The sequence below is a fragment of the Poecilia reticulata genome, linkage group LG3, assembly GCF_000633615.1.
Source record: "Poecilia reticulata strain Guanapo linkage group LG3, Guppy_female_1.0+MT, whole genome shotgun sequence".
In the NCBI taxonomy this organism is placed as follows: domain Eukaryota; kingdom Metazoa; phylum Chordata; class Actinopteri; order Cyprinodontiformes; family Poeciliidae; genus Poecilia; species Poecilia reticulata.
In genome coordinates this window covers 8275667-8296966 of record NC_024333.1, presented here as the reverse complement: position 1 = coordinate 8296966, position 21300 = coordinate 8275667, and the positions used below count along the sequence as shown (strand labels likewise).

Here is a 21300-nt window from a genome sequence, read left to right as displayed (position 1 = left end):
CTTGTATTTAAGCATCTCTGAGTGAAGGGCTGCAGGTGTGCTGGCTTTTAGCGCAGGACAGCTGGAAGAAGAAGAAGAAAGATATGTTTCCTCTGCTGTACTGCTTCTTCATTCCGATTTTCGCTCTTCTCCTTCTGGCCATAGACTTAGATCCTAATGCAGCTACTTTGAGTTTATTTCCCACTGGATTTTGTCGAGGGGAAAAAATACGTTTATCCGACTCAGAATATAAAAACTATAGGAGCATGTGCAGCTGGGTGGCAGGAATGGCTGGAAATTGTGTCCGTAAGGCCAGATTCCAGAGATTCTCGACAACACCAGCCCGAGTGTTGAAAGTAGGATAACGTTTTGGAAAGAATGTTTAAAAGAGAAAAACAGTCCTCGGGCCCCAGATGGTTTTACTGAGTGTAATTAGTGTCAACTTTGAATGAGGCTTATGTCATATACTTTGCAGATGTTTCATTGCATCTCCATACAGCCAGCCTTCTCTCACTGCAATTTCCTCCATCTAATGCTGAAAAAATAATAAGAAGGCTCCAGCTTTGACACAAATTGTCAGATTGTATTTATGTTAGATTGTCTTTAGAGGACACACTCTTTGTTTGTTGAGTGAGTTTGAAGCACTTACTGTATTTTCACCGTCTAAGGTGTATAAAAGTACATAAAACCAACAACCAGATGAACTTCTTACCAAAGTGGGTCATATGTCCATACATGTAACTATGGCAGAAGTAGGTCACTCATTTATGAGGCTGAACCGCTCTGGGTTTTCAACCATTCGCCACGGAGAAACCATTTTGGCCGAAGCCGACAACCACACTGGCACAACGTCGCTGTTAAAGAGTGACGTCGTCCGAGTGCGGTGAGGGCGCAGTTCCATCCTTCAGGAGGAAATCACAAGTCCTCCCGCACACATGCTGGAAAGTGTGTTGTCGACAATATGGTGTACAACGAAGAAAAAAAAAACTGAAGTCATTATGCACGGGAACCCTGTAATTATTGTGTCAGACATACAAAGTATGGTGAGCCATGGAACATAGAAAATCCTTTTCCCAATTCTCCTGCTGTTTACAGCTAAATGCTGCAAACGCTGCTTTCTTTCCCGTCTTGAAAGTTTAAGATGGGGAATGGACAGATAAAGGCTGCTGTGGTTTGGATCACTGCCAGGTTGTTGAGCACATTTTGTGGCTGTAAAATGAGTTAATCAGTCTGCGTGTGATCATAAAGAATCCAAGATTATAAACAAAAACATTGTGACATGAGACACTGGTGAGGTTAGGGGTCTGCTAAAATATATTTTAAAAATTAAATCTAAATATAGACAGCTATGTGTCAATTTCTGTTCAACTAATTTTGCTAATTTTCTTTTGCATTGAAAAGGAAATGAGCAGAAACAGCAGGATGATTCCTGCACTTCATTCCTGATGGATTTCAAACATTAGGTCATCAAAGTATAAAAATCATTCACAACCTTCTTTCAGCTAACCTGACTAGTAAAGTGGCTAAAACACCTGTCTGTCTAATGGCATTGAAAGCATGGATGACTAACTATTTTCATCTGAACTCTGGGAAAAGCAGAAATGATCATTTTTGGCCCTGAAAATCTTATTAACTAATCATATTTCACAGTTTATGTTGCCGTGCATCACCCTGGAATCAAGTGCAGCAAAAAGGAATCACATCATTACCTTTGATCTTCCAACTCTTTTCCGTGATTTAAGAAGTAGAAAATAAAACGATGTGTAAAATATAGATATTAACTAGAGTTCAGTATAAAAAACATACACATTCATAATGATAAATTCAAACAATGTTCATGCTTTCTGCACAGCATTGCTAAACTCAGGATGATGCTGGTAAGTTACTTGGCGCATATGACTTCAGTTTTTATTATTTAGCATTATGTTTCAAAAACATGCTGCTTGAGTACTAAGAAAAACAAGTATTTTTTTCTTTATGTCTATATAAATCTATGAAGCCACTTCATAGGTTTTTGTTCATCCCTTTTCAAAACAAGTTGAGTCACACCACAGTAAATCAGACTCTTGCTGTACTCCAGATTGGTGGTTAGTGAGTAATACACTGCAGCATGTTGCTCACTATAGTGTATGTCTAGTCAGTAATACACTAGTGTAACAATGCGCAGTAATTAGTAAGCCATTTGACTGTTGCACAAGGATGCTATGCTGTGTAAGTGTAAGCACTTTCCTGGGTTTCACCTTCAGGATGGGATTTTGGTGGGTGCAGTTGGAGCTTACGACTGGAACGGAGCGGTGCTGAAGGAAACGCGACAGGGGAAGGTGATCCCTCCAAAGTCATCCTACACACAGGAGTTTCCTGAAGAGCTCAAAAACCATGGTGCATATTTAGGTAAGGCAAACCCCCCATCCTCCCCAAAAAACAACTAACAAGATAAATCAAAAGGCATATAGGATAAGAAAGATATTTTGTTTAGCTTGTAGCTTCCTTCAATTCCCCATTAATAATTCCTGGAGCCTTCGGCTGTGTTTACTTTTTTTTCTGAGTTATGCTGAAAGGGAAGAGCAGTGATTTAGAACCGCTTCTTGAAGCTGCAGCCCTCCTCCAAAACGTCTATTCATCTCTTGTTTTCTTCTTGCACATATTTCCCTGTTTCATTTTAACACCACACTTGTTTACTGTTATTGTGACTCGGTTGTACCTGAATTTGCCACACAGGTTGGCGTTACTGTTTGATTTCATTCTGCCTATTTATAGAATGCCACTTCAAATCAGGCACTTTACAGGACAAACGGGTTGTAATCATACCCAGTGTACAGAGATCAGTTACTGGTACCAAATCGAATCAATTCACCAAAATACAATTATTCAGAGCTGTCTACATACAGTCCAATTGAATCCAATTATAATATAACATAGTACGCTACAGTTGGTCCATTTGGTAAAATTAATCAATCTCTGGAGTCAAAGCTGATTTCATACTTCCCACATGCTGAGCAAGCAGACAGAATGACTGGTTTATAGCAAGAAGGGGACACAAAGCAAATAAACAAACAAAACATTGGTACGTCTTTTGAGAAACTAAGAATGCATAGCATTAATAACAACTATCTCAAAATATTTGAACAGCAGAACGACAGAGCCGTTCTGCTGTTCTCTGGAAAGCCACACCAGTCTTAACTACAAGGTGTTTTTGTAATAAAGTGTTAATCTTTCTTTTAAAGGTAGTTATAATGTTTGCCTTGGCAACAATAACTAACTTAAGCTAATATAAAACAACGATACAGAATTTGAAATTGAGAGACAATGGAGGAAACATCGTGGGTTTGATGTGAGAAATTAAAGAGAGAAAGGAAACCTAAAAAAAACTGATTTGCAGTCTGGGAGTAAACCATTGATAAATTGGTGTGCGCGCGCGCGTGTGTGTGCGTGTGTGTGTGTGTGTGCGTGGGGGTGCGTGTGTGTGTGTGTGACTGTTTTACATCCTCAGGGTATACCGTAACATCTGTGGTGTCATCCAGAAATGGCCGTCTGCTCGTGGCAGGAGCTCCACGATTTAACCACACGGGCAAAGTCATTATCTTCACCCTGAAGAACACAGGGAACCTCACCATCCTGCACTCACTCAAGGGCCACCAGGTACAGCAGCCGTCACCACTTTACCAACACTATATAACCAATATAAATACAAATTAAAAGAAGCTTGCAGCTGAAAATAAGTTAAAACCGAGCCACAAAGCATTTAAAACATATTTTTATGAAATCACCAGAGTCAGTTTAATTATTTTTTAGGTGGAAGTAAATAATGTTTAAAGATTTTTTTGCATTTCATTTCATTTTCTTTTAACATGGGAATTTTCACCCAACCTCTGTACTTATTTTAAATGTAGGCAAAATATAGATTCATATAAATCTTTCTTTCTGGACATTTGATTAGAAGCGATATTTTCTATAGTTTACTCGGTATGTATAGAAATAATGTTCAAATCATTTATATATAAAACTGCAGATTTTCCTTTCATGTGTCCAGTGCAAGTTACATAAATACAAATAAAAGTCAGAAAGAAGGCAATTTAAGTTTGAAATTGGAGCTCAATAAAATGTCTGTGATCCGCTGCAGCAGTCCAAACTACAAAGGCATATTGATGAACTGCATTATGATACGAGTGGATATTATTTTTGGGACTCCCAGAGAGCTGCAGATGGTACCTTGAAGATGAATATCAGTGTCTGCAGAAAACCAAGTTCAAATCCAGCATTGTGAATCTGGCTGTTTTTTGTGTCAATGGCTGATGTGCTCACACCTGGCAGCTCTTCACAGCCTGCGTGCCTAGAATGATCTCGCTTCAGCGTTCATTGTAACATGTCAACAAGTTATCCAGAGCAGCAGATGTTTTTTTTTTGTTTTTTTTTTTGTTTTTTTTTTCGACTGAACTATTCCTTGAACTTACAGCTCTTGAGCAAATAACTCTTTTTGTATCATTTTATAGCCAGATGTTTCAAATCTGTTTCAAAAGAACTAGATGATGTTCCCTTTACTCAAGCATCTGATTCTGACTCTATAAAACTTTAAAAGCTCAAAAAGCATCAGGATCCACGGCTCGCTGCGACTCATCATGTGCCGCCTCCTGCTTTCAACATTCAAGTTCAATAAACACTCAAGCCCATCAGTAAATCATTAAACTAATAAGATGCATTTCAGTGTGTAGCGTTGTACAAATCTAGTGCCTTGCAGAAGTATTTAAACCCTTTAAAAATATCCTTATTTTGTCATTTTGCTTCACTTTACTTTGCCTTAATTATTATTTTGGGTGATAAACCAAAACAAAGTAGTCCACAATTAAAGGTTGATTTTAAAAAATTAAAAACAAGAATCATTTTAAAGACCAAAATACAGACAGAAAGTTTTAAGGGGGGGGGGGAGGGTATTACACAGTATTACACAGCTGCAAATTTACCAAGACGTGTCCGTCCAGCTAAACAGAGAGAGCTTTGGTCAGAGAAGCAGCAAAGAGACACAATGAAACTCTGGCGTTTCTGGAGGAGCTTAGCTATAACCATTTATTGACAGGAAAACAAGTAGTTGTTGCTCCTTAAATCTTGATTTTATGGAAGTGGTAATAAGAAGGTCGTTGTTAGGGAAAAAAAAGTGAGACATCTGTTTTGAAGTTAACCACAGCCGGATTGGGCACAAGAGACAAAAAAGTGGAAAAATGGAGGGAGGCTGGTACTGAACCTTGTGGCCAACTTGGAAAACAGTAAATCTGGAGGAAAAACTAACACAGCATATGACCCCGAGAGCAAAACATAGCGGTGGCAGCATTATTCTGTGAGAATGTTTTTTCTTCAACGTGGGACATGGAAGCTGAGCTGATGGAAAGATGGATGAAGTTTATCATCTTAGAAGGAAACCTTTTGAGAGGCTGCAAACATACAGCCAGAGCTAATCAGATCAAATCGTACATGCCCCTATAATTTGGTCCTACAAAGTTTTCACTTACAGGTGCTGAGTAATAAAAGCATAGCATACAGTAAAATGTTATTTGAATTCATAAAAACGCGTCTTTTCCCTTCCATTTCATAATTAAGTGCTTAGTTTTGTTAGTCTCTAACATGAAATGCAAGAGAAATGAAATCTTATTGAGAATTTAGCTGTCATAGGGCAGAATGTGAAAAAGTTCAGATGTAGAGTTTTTAAAAAAACATTGCTTCAAATGTAAATGTGCAATTAAAATAAGACGCTTGACTTATAATGTGGGTTTCTGCTTCAGATCGGCTCCTACTACGGCAGTGAGATTGCGCCGGTGGACATCGATGGAGACGGCATAACCGACAACCTGTTGGTGGCAGCCCCCATGTTCTTCAGTGCAGGCATGGAAAAAGGGAAGGTCTACATCTACAGAGTCACCGAGACGGTGTGTATCAACTCCTTAAATGCACAGGACACCGGACCGTTTTAATTAAGTTTCGGCGAAACAACTCGACATCCCAAAAGTGGGTCAGCACCTGCTCTAAACCAGACGTCCCCAGCTTTATTGAAACCACACCTGTTGGCACAATCAGGGTTTGACACATGACCTCCTCCTGATCGAATGGGAAAACCTCTTCGTGCCAGCATGCAGACTTTATAGGATGTGGAGAGTGAACTCAGGAGGAAAGTATTCTGCCCCTTCCGAGCCCGGGCTCCAGCACACCATTTTGGACGCGAGAAGCGTCTTCAGAAAGAAAAATGTTCCCAGTGCTCCAGGTCCGTCTCGCTTGTTGGGAAAATGAATGTCCTCAGCTGGTTTAAATTCAGAGAGCAGGCATGGATGAGGTATTCAAATGTCTGTCGTGGCCAAAACCACATCACACAGGTGGCAAGTCTGAGCTTTCAAGCAAAACATAAACAAGTCATACCTTAGCAGTGCGTCTCATCATTAAGACAGAAATGCCACATGTTCAGGGCAGTTAATATTAATGATGTGGTTGATTCAGGTGTTGCTTGAGATGCTGCTCTGTGAGTTGGTGCTGGAAAAACACTTGCATACATCTCCGTGGTCCTATTAAATACTAGGAAGTGCTCACGGATTCCACTGATTAAGGTTAAATAGAGTCCTGACACATTTGGTAATAAGCACTAAAAACCTGCCTACGTAGCCTTTTGATGACTAAACTTTTCCTTTTTTTAGTTTTGTACTTTTTGCTTATTGGAGTTTTTATATCCAGTATTTATTATTTTTTTTACAATTTTTATTCACATTAGACCTTCTAACTTTTCTCTGGACGAGTTTAGTTCAACTCCTCCTAGCTTTCTTTGTTTGATGTTTTAGTTATCTTCATTCTAAATAGTCTAAACATGTCCATACAGAAATATTTGCCACAAAAACTCTTCTAAGAATTTTAACTAATGAAACAGAACCATGTATATTATAGGGTTATACAGGTTCATCTCAATAAATCAGAAGATAACCTAAAAGCTTATATTTATGTTTAAGATTAAACTCTTACATTTGTTTAGGTGCATTATACAGAGTGGCATATTTAATTTGGATTAATATAGACGATTATATCTTACAGTTAATAAAAATTGGAACTATAGGAGATATAAAAGACACAGGTTGCTTTAATCTGCATTGAGTCTGGTGTCTCTCATCAGCTTCTTGACAATAGAGTCATCACGGGGTTTATGTCGGGTCACGCTGCCGGCCAATCGACGGCGATACGATTGTCATTCAGCCAATCATAGATGTTGACATGTTTGGTGGTGTGGACAGGTGCCAAGTCCTGCTGGAAAATGAAATGAAATCCACATTTCCACAAAGAAAGGCAGAAAGCAGAGGGAAATATGGATGTAAAATGTCCTGTTGGCTGATCTGATACAGGCCAACACTGGGATTACAGAAAGCAGAAGATGACACAACTCCTGAAAACTTCGCTGACTGGAAAATACCTAGATATCAAGTAACTTGAATTATGTACTTTTCCACTCTTAACTATGGGACGTTTCCAAATCATGTGTTAAATTCACTTCCAGCTAATAGTGAAGGTTTGAACACTGAGCAGCTTTCCAGTCCGTTTTCTCCTAAACCCTGGTGAGACCCAGGTCTGACGTCGTCTCCTGTTCAGGAGTGGCAGCTGTTATTACAAGCTATTATCAATGAATAGATTAGTATTTGAATCCATTCTTATTTTTGGAAATTTGTTCAAAAACGTTTAGGTAAAATTTGATCCTCCAGCAAAATGGGATTTAATACTTATTTGAAAAACTTGTGTTGGCAAGCAGAGAGTCTGTTACTAGTTCGTCACCTAGTTCACACGTCCATGAAGACTTTGCTTTTGTCCCTCACTTCTTCACAGAAAGTCTCTAAGTCTTTTGTGATTCTTTTGGCTGCTTCTTGGCCACCACACCCCTTGAACTTTTTACATTTATTCATGTCAAACACACAAACGTAACTGCATTTAACTTGAAAATTATGTGAGGGAGCATCCAAAATAAGGCATAATTGTGAAGCTGAAGGAAAATTGTATGGGTTTAAAAATTCTTCATTCATATGTTTTCAATTCATTTCAGTTAAAATGTGTAGAGCAACCGTAAGCTGCAGCCTAGACACCAAAATTACAGCTTATAAGATTAATAAAAGCACTATCTGCCTCATATTGTATGTATTTGTGATTCTGATGTGGTCCGGCTTATAAGCACATGATTTAAATTACTAAATTTAAATCATGGTTGTTGACTCGTCAGTGCAAATAAGGAGTATTGAAGTGGGGTAACCCAAATTGAGACATATGTCTTGCCTCAGAAAATGTGAGGTTGGAGTAGAGAAGGAGCTTTTGGGACAGGTACAGCAAAGTCGATTTCAATCTCTGGACATTATGTCCTGAAATCTGGCAGTGGATGAAAAATAATATTCCACACATTATATCGTCTGACACGTACAGCTGTCTCGCTGTGGACCGGTCGTGACCTTTCGGTGGCTCCTCACGAACCATAAGTCTTAAATTAAACAGCATTATGTTTCCCTGCTTCTTTATAAATCTTCCAGTTTGTCACATATCCTCACATCAGGTAGCTGGGAAGTAAAAGCCTCCATTTAAGTCAACTTTGCTTGCATTCACACAACTGAAAAAACAAGTGAGCTCATGTTTAATCTGGCAGCCCTGAGTTTTATTACTGTATGACTGTTTGATGCCAAATAGAGCAATGATATGGATGACTACTAATGGAATCCGGTTCCATTTTCTCAGATTTTTGTCTGAGATTTTTTCCAGCAGTCTGCTTGCCTCTGAAGTCACGGTTATCTTCCATGGGCCTTAGCACTTCCTAAGAATAGAACTTCAAATAAATATCTTTGGCTATAATGCTTTCTTTTTTTCCTCTCACAACCCAAAGGTAAGATTCTTTAGATTTTTTTTTTAGTGCCTGAAGTTTCAGTTCAAAGAAAAGGAAAACAAAGAGTTATGTGCAAAACACAGATGTTAATCCGAACTCGGTATTCTGTTTAAAAATAAATTTAAAAAAAGATGGAAAATAAGTGGTCTACTTTTTCTGTATCAGCAACGGTTTGAAGATAATTAATGCAATAAACTCTAATGAATACACAATAACTTTCTTTCTCTCGTTAAAAAGTTTCAATCCAAGGATGGAGGGTCCTTTCACATCCCAATCAGCGTTTTACTGGGAAACGAACAGAACACATATGGTTCCTACATGTAGGATATAATTTTCTTTGAGAAACAAAAAGTAAAAATGATATTTTGAAGCGTAATTTTTGGCCAATACTCAACTGATTAAAGTTGATCTTACATGCTGCTGTACTCTGGTACATGTGTTTTTATGATATATAAACTTAATAAATGCTTCCCCTCGTTTTATCTGTGATCCTCACATCTTTGAATCTTCTTCAGGATTGATCAGTGTGTCCTCGTTAAAAAGACGTCAGTATGTGAGATTTTTGTTTTTAATCTGTAGCATCTGGGTCTTTTTTTATGATTATCCAAAACACCATCTTGCCAGATTCTTAACAATACGCACTGGTTGAAGTAAAAAACATCGCTTACCTTATTGCTGGAGTATATAGCATGAAAAGAAGCAGAAATTACTATTTGTTCAGTTTGCCATGTTGACTCTTGTTCAGAGCAGACAGTCTACCGAAACAAATTTGGTGAGGTGCAGTACAACCATTGATTTTAGCAACTTGTAAGTGCAACGCTGGTTATTACCAGGGATTCAGTGACTACATTTTGGCACCACATACAGACTTCACATAGTTTCTTAGAATGTGATGAGTGATATTTTTGCATGGAGCAAAGGTTGTAGTAGAAAAGATGCCGTGTTTTATGGAACTTTTAAGACAAAAGATGCTAGTGTTTTTTTCATTAGGTACCCACCTAAATATTTTTGTTGACCAGTCTAAATCTAAAAAGTTGCTTTTTTGCAGCGGTGACTGCAGGATGTCTGAAACTACTGCGCACTTTAGCTGAACATCAAAAACAGTGAGAGGTGTTAAGCTGGTCTCCTAATTCTGACCATCTGAATGTTTTCCAACATGTCTGGAATGTGAACATCCAGTCTACGTAGGCTCCATGTCGTAGACGAGACTTAAAGGATCTACTGGTAAGATCTGTTTGTGCAACACATCGACAGAGATCCTCTAGAGTTCAACGAGTCGCAGCTAAAGAAGACCTGCTGCCTGTCAGGCTCCTGGTTTTGATGTTGTTGCTGATCAGGATATTTTTACACAGCACAAATCTAGTTTTTATCTTTATGTAGACAACAAAACCTTTGATGGGAAACATTCAAAAGACATAGGAGTGCAAGCTGTATTTTTATAGATAGGGCATTTAAGTCACATTTTAGCTTATGTCCAAAGCAAATGTTGCTCAAATCAACTAGTTTATTAGTTGATCAAATGCCATATTTTCTAAAATTGTGCCACAATCAATACTAATGGTAGGCAAGATTTCTCTAATGGTAAACAGGGTACATTTTTATATTTATGTTTTATATTATATTTATATTATATTATATTTTAGCTAACAGTAAATTGTTTAAGATGTTCAAAATTCCTTATTACTGATGTTCACTTGAGAAACAAAACCCTATTCTAAAAATTTCAAAAACACATTTTTGTATGGTTAAAGCGGTTGTAAAACCTGGGGCTTGTACAGACGTATTTGATACATGTACCTTTTTCCTTCTTGGCTCAGAATCGTTTCGTCCCAGAAGGAGCGTTGGAGATCCACAACGGCGGCCAGAACGCTCGCTTCGGCTCGTCTCTCGCTCCGGTCCCTGATCTCAATGGCGACGGCTTCAACGACCTGGTGGTGGGAGCTCCGCTGGAAGATGACCACAAAGGCTCCATTTACGTTTTTTTTAGCCAGCACAACAGAATACTACGAAAATACAAACAGGTAGGGCATCCGTAAAAAAATTCAGATAAACACAAGTTTTTTATATGTTTTGCTTTTACACGCAATTACACTTCTACTGAATTTGAAATGGCTAAAATACATTCATGAGCCTAACATTACCAGACGTTACTTCCTGTGAATATGCAAGTTAATAACAGACAATAACTAATGTTGTTCACATAGAGGTAGATTGGATTTCTTTGAACTGAGATTTTTTTTAAGCTTGAAACGTTTCTTTACTTGTGATTTATCTACATATTTAAAATAATGTACCATATTACCTTGAGTTAGCTGAAAAAATAAAAGCATTTTCAGCGTGGTGGAAACCACCAAGCTAAGAGCTACTTATTACCACAAAATGCAAAGGTTTACTGTATTCTTAGTGGAACTGGACAGGACAATTTACACAAGTTCAATGAAGACGTCACAGCAATAACATCACTTAATCTCCCTCGACACAGTGTGAAGCAGACACTCTGTCTGCACTGATGAAGATTTACTCACCTCGGGATGCCAGACGCTGGGGATGTTGACTTATTTCATGATTGTTTCATCATTTGACCACTCGAGGCGCTCGTTGATATATGGAGCATTCAACTTCAGTCCAGGAAGAAAAATAATATCATCATGAGAAATTTACTCTGATCTATCCTTAAGGTCCAGTGCACTGTAAATTTTACACCCTTGAATTAAAACAAAGTTGTGTTTTGTTATATTAATAAATTGCTGCATTTTTTTTATTTAATGTTTTGGCTTTAAAAGAGTCATCTTTTTAAGTGTCGACAAAAAAAAAAACATATTACATACTAAAACTTAACTGAGTACTGCATACTGGTAAGTTTTTGTCACTGTTTTTTTTTGTCAAATGGAGGCTGATGGCCATTAGTCTGTAGAAGTTAAACCCATAATTAAATACAAGTTGCTGCTGAAAAAACAACTGAAACCAGAGCAAAAGGTGAGATGCAGGCTGGAATACGGAGTAGCAATACTATATCCTGAGTAATGTGGGAAATGCAGAAAGGAGATGCAGAATAATAATTCAGTCATACTGACCAAAGTAATAAAAAAAATCTACAATATTTATAGAGTGCTGAATGAAAATTATTTTAAATGTCCTCAATTACCTTTTTTTTACTTTTATCATTCCAAGATGCTGGTGATATTTAATGTAATGTAATATAAATAATAATAATAATCATTAGGAAGTTATGTTCTTGTTACTTCACAAATAAAACTTTCTTCATTTGAATAAAAGCTGGTGTTGTAATAATTTAAACACGTTCTTCATCTGCTGTCTGTCGTCCAGAGAATAGCAGCGGTAGATCTGGCTCCGGGCCTGCAGTACTTTGGCCGCAGTATCCATGGCAACATGGACATGAACGACGATGGTTTAGTGGACCTGGCAGTGGGTTCCCTCGGTGCTGCCGTTCTCCTCTGGTCCGTATATAAAACTCTGCTAGTGCAATTATTATTTTACGCTAAAACTCTCCAGAAAATGTTTCCCAGAAACACTCTTAAGCCTCACCGCCTTTGTGACCCTCGCAGGTCAAGGAGTGTTGTGCGGATATACGCCAATGTCAGGTTTGAGCCCAGCAAGGTGAATATCTTTGTGAAAGACTGTCAACGAGGTGGCAAAGACGTGACCTGCATGTCAGCGATCGTGTGCTTCAACATCACTGCCAGGACGGCCATTCCTCCCACGCAGGAAATAGGTGAGCCAGCAAAAACAATCATATGCAGGGATAACATCTGCAGTTTGCTACTTCCTTCCCTCCTGTATCAGTTGTCCAAGCTGTTTTATGTAATACTTATTTAGCTGTTTGTTGTAATTCAGTCAGAAACGCAAAGATAAGTTACAGATATAGTTGCACAACCATTAGACTCGTGAGATCTGTTGACTTCTTTTATGAGCCTTAGGATCGAGAAATCCTTTTTTTACCATTCAAATATAATTGTTTCAAAATTGAGAAAAGTATTAGGTTATTAAAGTGATTAAATAAGTTTATTAAAGTCTTGCAGCGTTCTGGCTGCCTGTAAAAACTGTAATGGCTCGTTCTGTCCAGAGAAAAAGCTTTACTAGCGGTAAGAGATCCCGACCTCGCTGCTTCTTCTCTGCCAAAATGAAGCTGCGGCCTTGAAAACTGCTACGTCGGTATAACTGCCACATTCAAATGTCTCTTTAACTGTATAAATCTGCATCTCCAGTTGCTTCTATTCACAATAAAGAAATGTTGACCGCTCTCTTGCAAAGTGCACAAAAAGAAGTAAAGATGAACCGATTGCTGTGATTCTCAGACCAGGGCTGAGGTAGATAAGATTGAGGAATCAGATCGGCCTCACATGTAAGTATTGGCCAATCACCGATGTCCCAAAATTAAGGAAATTGGCGCCATTAAATAGACAAATTGGCTGGCTGATAAATCTGTGTGATTCTATAACGAAGAGCGCTGTGCCATCAAAGTGACCCACACGAAGAAGTATTATTACTGTGCTTACCATTTGTTTTCGCAGCAGTAACATCAGAGTGCCGCTTCATTGTGCACAGGGGGAGTTAAACTTTTGACCCGGCGACATCTTCATCAAATCTGCTGGCCGTGCCAGAACAGAAAAGAGGCAGAGAAAAGGGGAATTATCTTGCCCTTCGTGGCTGAATGCTGCAGAACACATTTGTTTGATTTTTCTCCCTTCGTCATGTCTGCCGAGTAATGCGTGGCAGATGTTCTGGTGATCGAGAGGTTCCTGCGGCCTGACGAATTTTTCTTCTGCCTCGATCGAAGTTAATCTCATTTATGTTCATCTATTTACAGTATTTCTGAGCATTGTCTACAAAACAAAGACCCAGATTTTTAAATTAATTTTTTTATAAACGGAAATTGGCTCTGAAGCCCTTAAACGTTTAAAGTTAGAGTTGTAACATAAAAAAAATAATGTATAACTGATATCTCCACATATGAATTTAATTTCTGCATTAAGAGTCCTGCAGGTTTCCAACTTTCTTGTTGAACTCAAACATAATGCATGAATAAGTTCAGACTGAGTAGATTTTTCCTCATTCCATTACAACATAAGCCCATAAGCAAATAACATCTAGCACAATGTGTTCTGGGGAAAGCCACAGAGTTTAGATTCCTGTATGGGATGGTCACACGTTGATAAAATACACTAAGTCAAGTGATTTTTCAAAAAAAATTTTTAGTGATATTCTCCATGAATTTTATTCAATCAGCCAAACTTCTATGAATAAAAATGCAACTGTGTATTTACAGAAGTGGTCACTGCTAATCTCGTTTCTGGTCCAAACAGGGATCAGGTATAACGTCTCCATTTTGGAGAGACGTTTCAACCCTCGGGCCGTGATGGACCAGCCGAGCAAGATGCAGCCTCAAAACCTGACGCTGCTTCCTGGAGGTGAAGCCTGCGAACACATCTACTTCCACGTCATGGTGAGGCTCACAAGGTGGAAAACCAAAGTCACATGACAGTATGAAGCCAAAATTGTTGTCATGTTTTTGATTGTTAAATTTACATGTTGACAGTCAAAGGACTGACGTCTCAAACAAGGAGGATTTGTAGGGAAAATTCTGATGTTTTTGTATTTTAGATCATTTAAATGTGTTGTGATACGTACAATTGCTGCTTGTAGCTAATAGACGTAGCTGAACATGATGTACTTCTGCAATGTCATTAGTAAAGTACAGCGGTAAACCATGGCTCAGTGACCAAGATCTTCTGATCAGATCCTGTTGTAGAAGTCCAATAATTTATATGCAAAAGAGAACTAACATCCAGAAAAACAATACATTTCTAGTGTTTGTGGTAAATCCTCTGACCGTGAATCAAACCATCACACTCAGGAACTCTTTGGTTGAATGCAGAATGAAAGACAGTAACCAAACACACAAAACCATCCACACAGAAAGCACAAGAAAGCTAACATAAAGCAGGGATCGAAACAACAATCTGTGAAATCTAAACCACATTTTATTTCAAAACAAAGATTTAGGACAAGGTTGTCCAAAGGTTGTCCTGTGATTGATTTTGCGCCGTCCTCAACCTCAATTTAAGAATATTACCGTTTTCCCTTCCAACTTAGACGATTGATTCAGATAGATACTTATTAGTCATTTATTAATCACATTTTATGGTTTCATTTTAATTTCATAGTAAGTCCACAGCAGGATTGTGACTTAAAACCAGCACCCAGTTATTCTGCTCTGTTTTCCAGAGAAGAATGGCCTTTACCCCATTCTTGTTGCTGAGCACAGAAGTCTTTAGACAAAAAAAAATACCCCAAAACAAAACAGGAAACTATGCACCTAAAAATGAGTGATGCAACTGTATGTCATTCTTTTGGTAAGGCAAATGTAGATTGTAGTATTATGCTATTATCTCCTTGTATGCCTTTACTGATGAGTCTCTCAGTAGTCCAGCAACTTACCAGGTAAATTTTAGTTTTTCTAGAATTTCCTAAATGCTAGGAAAACTTCAGTGTGCAGTTCCATTAATTTGATTGGAAATTACCTGTCTTAAGCAAAGTTTTTCCAAAAAAAGTAGCATCCATTTTCAAAACTAAAATTAATCCTGCAGCGCAGGCTGAAGAGCTGAAAAGCCACTCAAATGCTTGTCTTTCTGCTCTACACTGAGCATTGTGCTGAGTCTTGTTTTAGCCATAATTTCTGACATTGTGTTAAAGGTGTGACTCAGAATGCCACACTGAGCTGGTCGGCTTCAGCAGCCTGTCTGTTACAGCCTCACTGCTGCTGAGGGAAGTCGGCTAACTCTGCAGTGAAGAAGCCCTCAGGCTCAACTGTTGTTGTTTTTCTCTACAGAGACATAAGTGACTGTGATTATAAAGCCCACCCACATAGATGAAGGATTTGATTGGTTGATCTTTCCGACACTTTATGACCAATCACAATTCTACCACGTACCCAGCATTTTCTCTCAGTTGCTTTGTTTCTTCAGATAAAAAAAGTAACAAATGTAATTCACTCATAAAAAAAAAGAGCTTTAACTTTTGAGTTCAAACAATGTATGCCTTCAGAGATGCTTTTGAGAGTCTGTGGCAAAATATAGGAATCATTGCCAAGAGTTGTAGTGACAAACCTATGTCAGTGATTGCTGTTTGAGTGAACTGGCTTCCTTATTTATATATAGGAGACCACGGATTATGCAAGACCCATAGTGTTCGCTGTGCAAGTAGGACTGGAAGAAACAGACCAGGGACCAGTTCTGGATGACAGCTGGCCTGCTGTTGTGAAGACTGAGGTGAGGATAGTTTTAAGTTGATGAACAATTATTAGTCTGAGTCAAAGTAAAATTGTTAACAAAAGGATCAATTTGTCTGAGCAGCTGCCTTTCTGGAATGGCTGTGATGAGGACGACCGCTGCATGCCGGACCTGTCGCTGCAGAGCACCAACGACCTGATGACTCGAAAGTGTGTACACTTACATTAATCACGGCACATGTAGCAGTGGGTAAAAGTGGGTAAAAGTTTGGAAAGTGAATGAAATTCTCCAAAAATTTCAGGAAAGTCTAGGATCCACTCCTTAAAGTGATTCGGCCAAAGGTTGCCACCAGGGCAAAACTTGCTTAAAGATGTTCCTACAGACTTTTTTTGGAGGCTAACCTATTGTAAAAAAAAAAAAAAAAAAAAAGGGCAAAGTGGCTTCTTCCAAATAAGAAAAGCATCAAGGACTGTGCAGGAAGTTGTGAAATGTGACTTGAGAGACTTGGGGGAAGTTGTATTTTCTCAGGCGATGCATCCTGTAACAACTTAGATGTGACACGAACAGCGGGAAAGAGGGGGATGGAGGGTGTCCCCGTCAGACCGTCAGTTCTCGAAACTACAAAAAGAAAACCCTTGATAAAAAAAAAAAGCGCACAAGGTAAAAAGCATGTCAGGTCAAAATGACCCCGTCTCTTATGACTGCAGAAGGGTCAAACTGTTTGCAACATCTGTCCAAACAAGAAACAATGAGTCCTTCCACTACCCCTGAGTCAGCAACAGCGGATCATCTTGATAATGGTTGCTTACTTACAGTTCTCCTAAAAAAATGTGTGAATAAATGGGATCAAAGCCCGTTAGCCCAATAATCCACAGCAAGTCGGTAATGAACAATAATTTTCACATCATAAAAAACATCAAATGGAAAGTTGACACACATAAGTTACATTAAACTTCTGGATCCATTCCCGTATGGTGGTCAATCCTCAAAAAGCAAGGGGACAAATAACTGTGACAATCTCCAAGGCTTGAGGGCTAGAACATCAGAAGCTGTCGATGTCTGGAGAGATGGCTGAAAGGTTGAAAAGGAAACTAGAACAAGACACTGACAAAAACACGTAACAGTACCGAAACAGTAAAGTCTGCAAAGAAAACACTTCTGTTGAGCTCAAAATTTATAGCCACAATTATGCATATAGAAAAAAGAAGCATATTCTCCCCCACCTACACTCCGTAAACTCAACTTCTGGCTTCTGTTTTCACTGTCTCCCAGACAGTTCTGTGCTCGTCCTGTGCAGTCTCGAGGCGTTTTCTGCCGCCATCAGGGCGGAGCAGGGTCGGAAGGGTCGCTGCGGGTCGTTGAGGGAAGCAAGAGGAGGATGGTGGTGGACGTCAAACTAGACAACAGAGGAGAGAACGCTTACAATGCCCTGGTCAACATCACATACACGCCCAATCTGCGCTTCTCTAGCCTCATAGTGAAGGTACACCTCGATCTGTAACCTGGTCTGCAGTTTCGTCATCTTCCGGGCAATAAAATCTGAACGTTGTTGTCTGTTATTTCAGGACACCTCGGAAATCAAAATCGACTGCAGCACAGAGGAGAAGAAGAGAAATGAGAAGATCTGCAACGTCAGCGCACCTTTCATGCGAGCCAAATCACAGGTACGACAAACACAATGTGAATTACTCTGAGATCACATTCCATACAAAAAAAAAAACTAATAATTTAGTAAGAGATAATAACTTTGAAAACATAAGCTGCAGCTTTGAGATGACCATCATCTGCATTTTATTTTTATTGCATCTGATTTAACAGCTCGATTAAACCAAACAACACGTTCAAGATTACAATCAGCATTCATATCTTAATTTGTATCCAGAATGGATTTAAGTGGGATTTATTTATAGGCCTTGGAGTAGATAACACCCCTCACAACCCTGTTAAATTGCTGCAACCTAATACCTTTTTCTCCCTAATGTTCTAAATTCCCGACTTCAGTTCTAGCCGCTTGAACTCTAAATCTGAAAGTTCAACCGCAAAGCAAGAGGAGGAACTGCTTACGTTAAGCAAATAAAACTCAGTCGGCTCTGAAATCAAGAAGGTTGCACAGCGAAATTTCAATTACGGCTTTAAAAACGAAGCCTTGAAGCGATTTTAAACATTCCTTAGAATTATATGGCAGTTTTGTTTTTGTTTTTTTGCTCTTTTTTTCTGTCCAAAGCAAACATTCAAGTTTTAGAAAGTCCCTGGCTAGAATTTGTCAATCAAGCTTTGTTTATAGGTGAGTAGCGTCTTTCCAAAAAGGGGTCTGTTAAGAAGCTGATGAACAGTAAATGTACTACTCGTTGTAGATAACAAAAGGGAAGCAAAAGAGTCAGTTCTTCAGCTGAACCAAGCTAATTTCTGCTGTCTTGAAACTACTAGAGTCTTAAAAATGGCATGATGGGAGCGCTGGGTGGCTCAGCTGATGAGACTGGGTCCTGGGTTTGACTCCAGGTCTCAGGGCAGCCGCTGCATGTCTCCGATTCTCTCTCCTCCCTATTTCATGTCCACTTAAAGACTGCTAAAACTTAAATGTATATATATTTTTAAATGGCATGGTGATTTATGCAAATGCATGATGGATTTTCAAACAAAGAAAATAGTCATAAGTTGCAGCTTGTGATCTTTCAGTGGATATTAGCCATACAGAGCTGCAGTAACCAGTTTTCTAACCAAACACCAGTTATGTTGTGGAAAAGTGATAGCAGTTTAGAGATTTAGAAATTAAGGTCATTCTTTCTTAGTCCCACAAGTGAGAAATTTGCAAATTTGCAAGCAGGAAGTGAATAGAAACAGCACAGTATGAAAGTAAAATGAGGTTAAATTAAAATAAGGTCATAGTAACTGAAGAAGAACAGCTCAGTTAAAAAATTAGCTAAAGATTATACAAAATAAAAATACAAATATTGTTGCAGTTTAAGTGAAAGCTTTGAGTGATTTTACCTCTCTATCAAGTTGTTCCTCTGCCTGGAAACACTTTATATGTACTGTAGGCAGCAAGAAAGAATGTCTGCAAACCTCGAAGAACTGGAGCAAAAAAGGGATGGAAAGCAAGTAAAAATGTCTCCACAACAATGAGAGAGACGCACAGAATCACTAATGCAAGTAAATGCTGCTAACGGTGGCTGTTCAATCTAGAAAACTGTGTGTTTAGTTTTTATTTTTGCACAAAGCTTTTTGTTATTTATTTTTATTTAATTATTTTTGGCTTCTCTTAATGGAGTTTTCATATTCTTCCCATGCAGTGAATATTTGTGTGACTGGTTCTGTCCTTAGTGCACCCCACCTATTGCTAAGTGATATCTGGAGATCACCAGCCAGTCCTCCATGCCCCCACAAACACTCCCCTGGTGCAGGAAACAGGATTTTCTTTTTTCTCCCAGGTGAAATGGAGAGAAAAAGTTTGAGATCTTATTTTTCCCTCATCTGTTTCTGATCTTACTGTTAATTCTGCTGTTTCTAACCCTCTCCATTCTGTAAAGTCAGCACTATTTACTGGACTCCACATTGTTCTGTGTGGTTTTTTTTTGTTGTTTTTTTTTTTAAGGGAAGAGACTTAACTTTATTATTTAGAAGGTGATGTTTGAACGAACCCAGATAAGGATGACACTGGTCTTTTATCTCGCCGTTCGTATAAAAGCACTTAAACTCCTCTTTTTGTGTCTAGAACCCGTCTTTTCTGCTCATGTGCTGATAATAATCCCCCTCGCTTTCCATATTCACGTAAAATTTTGTGTGGAGAAATAAAGGAAGAAGCTCAGACCATGTATTTATAACAAACAATGCTCGTCGCCAGGGCAACAAAGCATCCAGCATTTCTGTGCCGGGGCTCTCCGGCAGCTGAACCTGGAGCACTCTTTAAATCTCCCAGAGTGATTCATACCCACTCATTCGGCCTGAACAGCGTCCAGAGCCACAAAGCTGGACTGCTCTGGTCAAGTTCCTTTTAAAAATGTGGTGAATGTTAAACAAGGATGATTGTACACCTGGGCAACTGCCAAACCAGTCCAAACCGCTCTTTCACTGAAGGAAAATAGGAACTTTGATGCAAGATTTTTTTTTTTTTTTTTTTAGGAAAAAGGCAGTTTTGCCTTCTCTGGTTTCTTCACTCCAGTGCAGAATACAAACAAAAAATAAAAATACTGTGAACTTTAAACCTTTACATTGTGCACACGTTGATGGCCGTCCTGGTCAGCTTCCTGTGGATCCACTCTTAGTTTTCTGTACGTTTTGCACCTACTGGTGCTCATTAGTTGTTGTCTTTGTTTAATTAAGGTTCCCCTCTCAGCATGTCTCATTCCAGTTCATGTCCCCACTACAGAGATTGTTTCGTTTTTTTCCCAAGCTTGTAGCAGGAATCTTCACAATGCCGGTCAGCTTTCCTCTTTCGGAGGCATTGTGGTTGGAGAAAAGAAAACAAGAAAGAGACCAGTGGGGAAAAAAGGAATCAAGAGAAAAAAGAAAAGAGACGGATAACAAATTGTCTTGGTCAAGACACAGAAGCTGTTGTAGGGAATATGGGTCGGGCTTTGGCTTTATTGAGATACATTTCTACCAGCTGATGTGATTAAGCTAGTAGTAAGAACTTTAATTATCTCCCAGCTTGAATATTGTCAGATGATTTGGGCAAAGACTTCAGTTGATGCAGCTAATGCTAAATGCTAAAGCTATTTAGCATTGAAGTGTTCCTACATAGACACCATACATTTTAATTTAGACTGGCTATGACAGTGTGTTATCATCGACTTTTATTTTTTTTATTTTAAAGTCCAAGTTTTTTGTTTGTTCAATTAAAGAACAATTTAAATCCACATGGATATGTCATGAGGCATGCAGTTTGGAAAGATGTTTTCATATTCCCAGGGCAAAAAGCAGTGGTGGGAAGTAACGAAGTACAAGTACTTCGTTACTGTACTTAAGTACAGTTTTCGTGTATCTGTACTTTACTTAAGTAGATTTAATAATGAGTACTTTCTACTTTTACTTCACTACATTTTACAGTAAGTATCTGTACTTTCTACTTCACTACATTTCTACAAAAGTGTCGCGTTACTCGTTACATCCAAGTCGCGTTGCTCTTTTCTTCCGTTAAAATGTGAAGTTCAGGGTCTTAAGGTGGCGCCGTAAAATCCGAGCAATAACGTGACTTAG

At 38.7% G+C, this 21300-nt stretch overlaps 1 protein-coding gene across 5 annotated transcripts in view; it reads left to right on the top strand.

The window, feature by feature from the left end:
- The window catches only part of itga11a (integrin, alpha 11a), a 57134-nt gene that overhangs the window by 26650 nt on the left and 9184 nt on the right, over nt 1-21300 (top strand). For all 5 annotated transcript variants that reach the window (XM_008404664.2, XM_008404665.2, XM_008404667.2 and 2 more), the window contains 11 exons: nt 2226-2370; nt 3470-3618; nt 5751-5894; nt 10672-10875; nt 12182-12312; nt 12421-12587; nt 14179-14318; nt 16033-16143; nt 16228-16313; nt 17377-17587; nt 17670-17768. In XM_008404664.2, the coding sequence (XP_008402886.1) occupies nt 2226-2370; nt 3470-3618; nt 5751-5894; nt 10672-10875; nt 12182-12312; nt 12421-12587; nt 14179-14318; nt 16033-16143; nt 16228-16313; nt 17377-17587; nt 17670-17768 (1587 nt within the window). The remainder of the gene's footprint in view (nt 1-2225; nt 2371-3469; nt 3619-5750; nt 5895-10671; nt 10876-12181; nt 12313-12420; nt 12588-14178; nt 14319-16032; nt 16144-16227; nt 16314-17376; nt 17588-17669; nt 17769-21300) is intronic.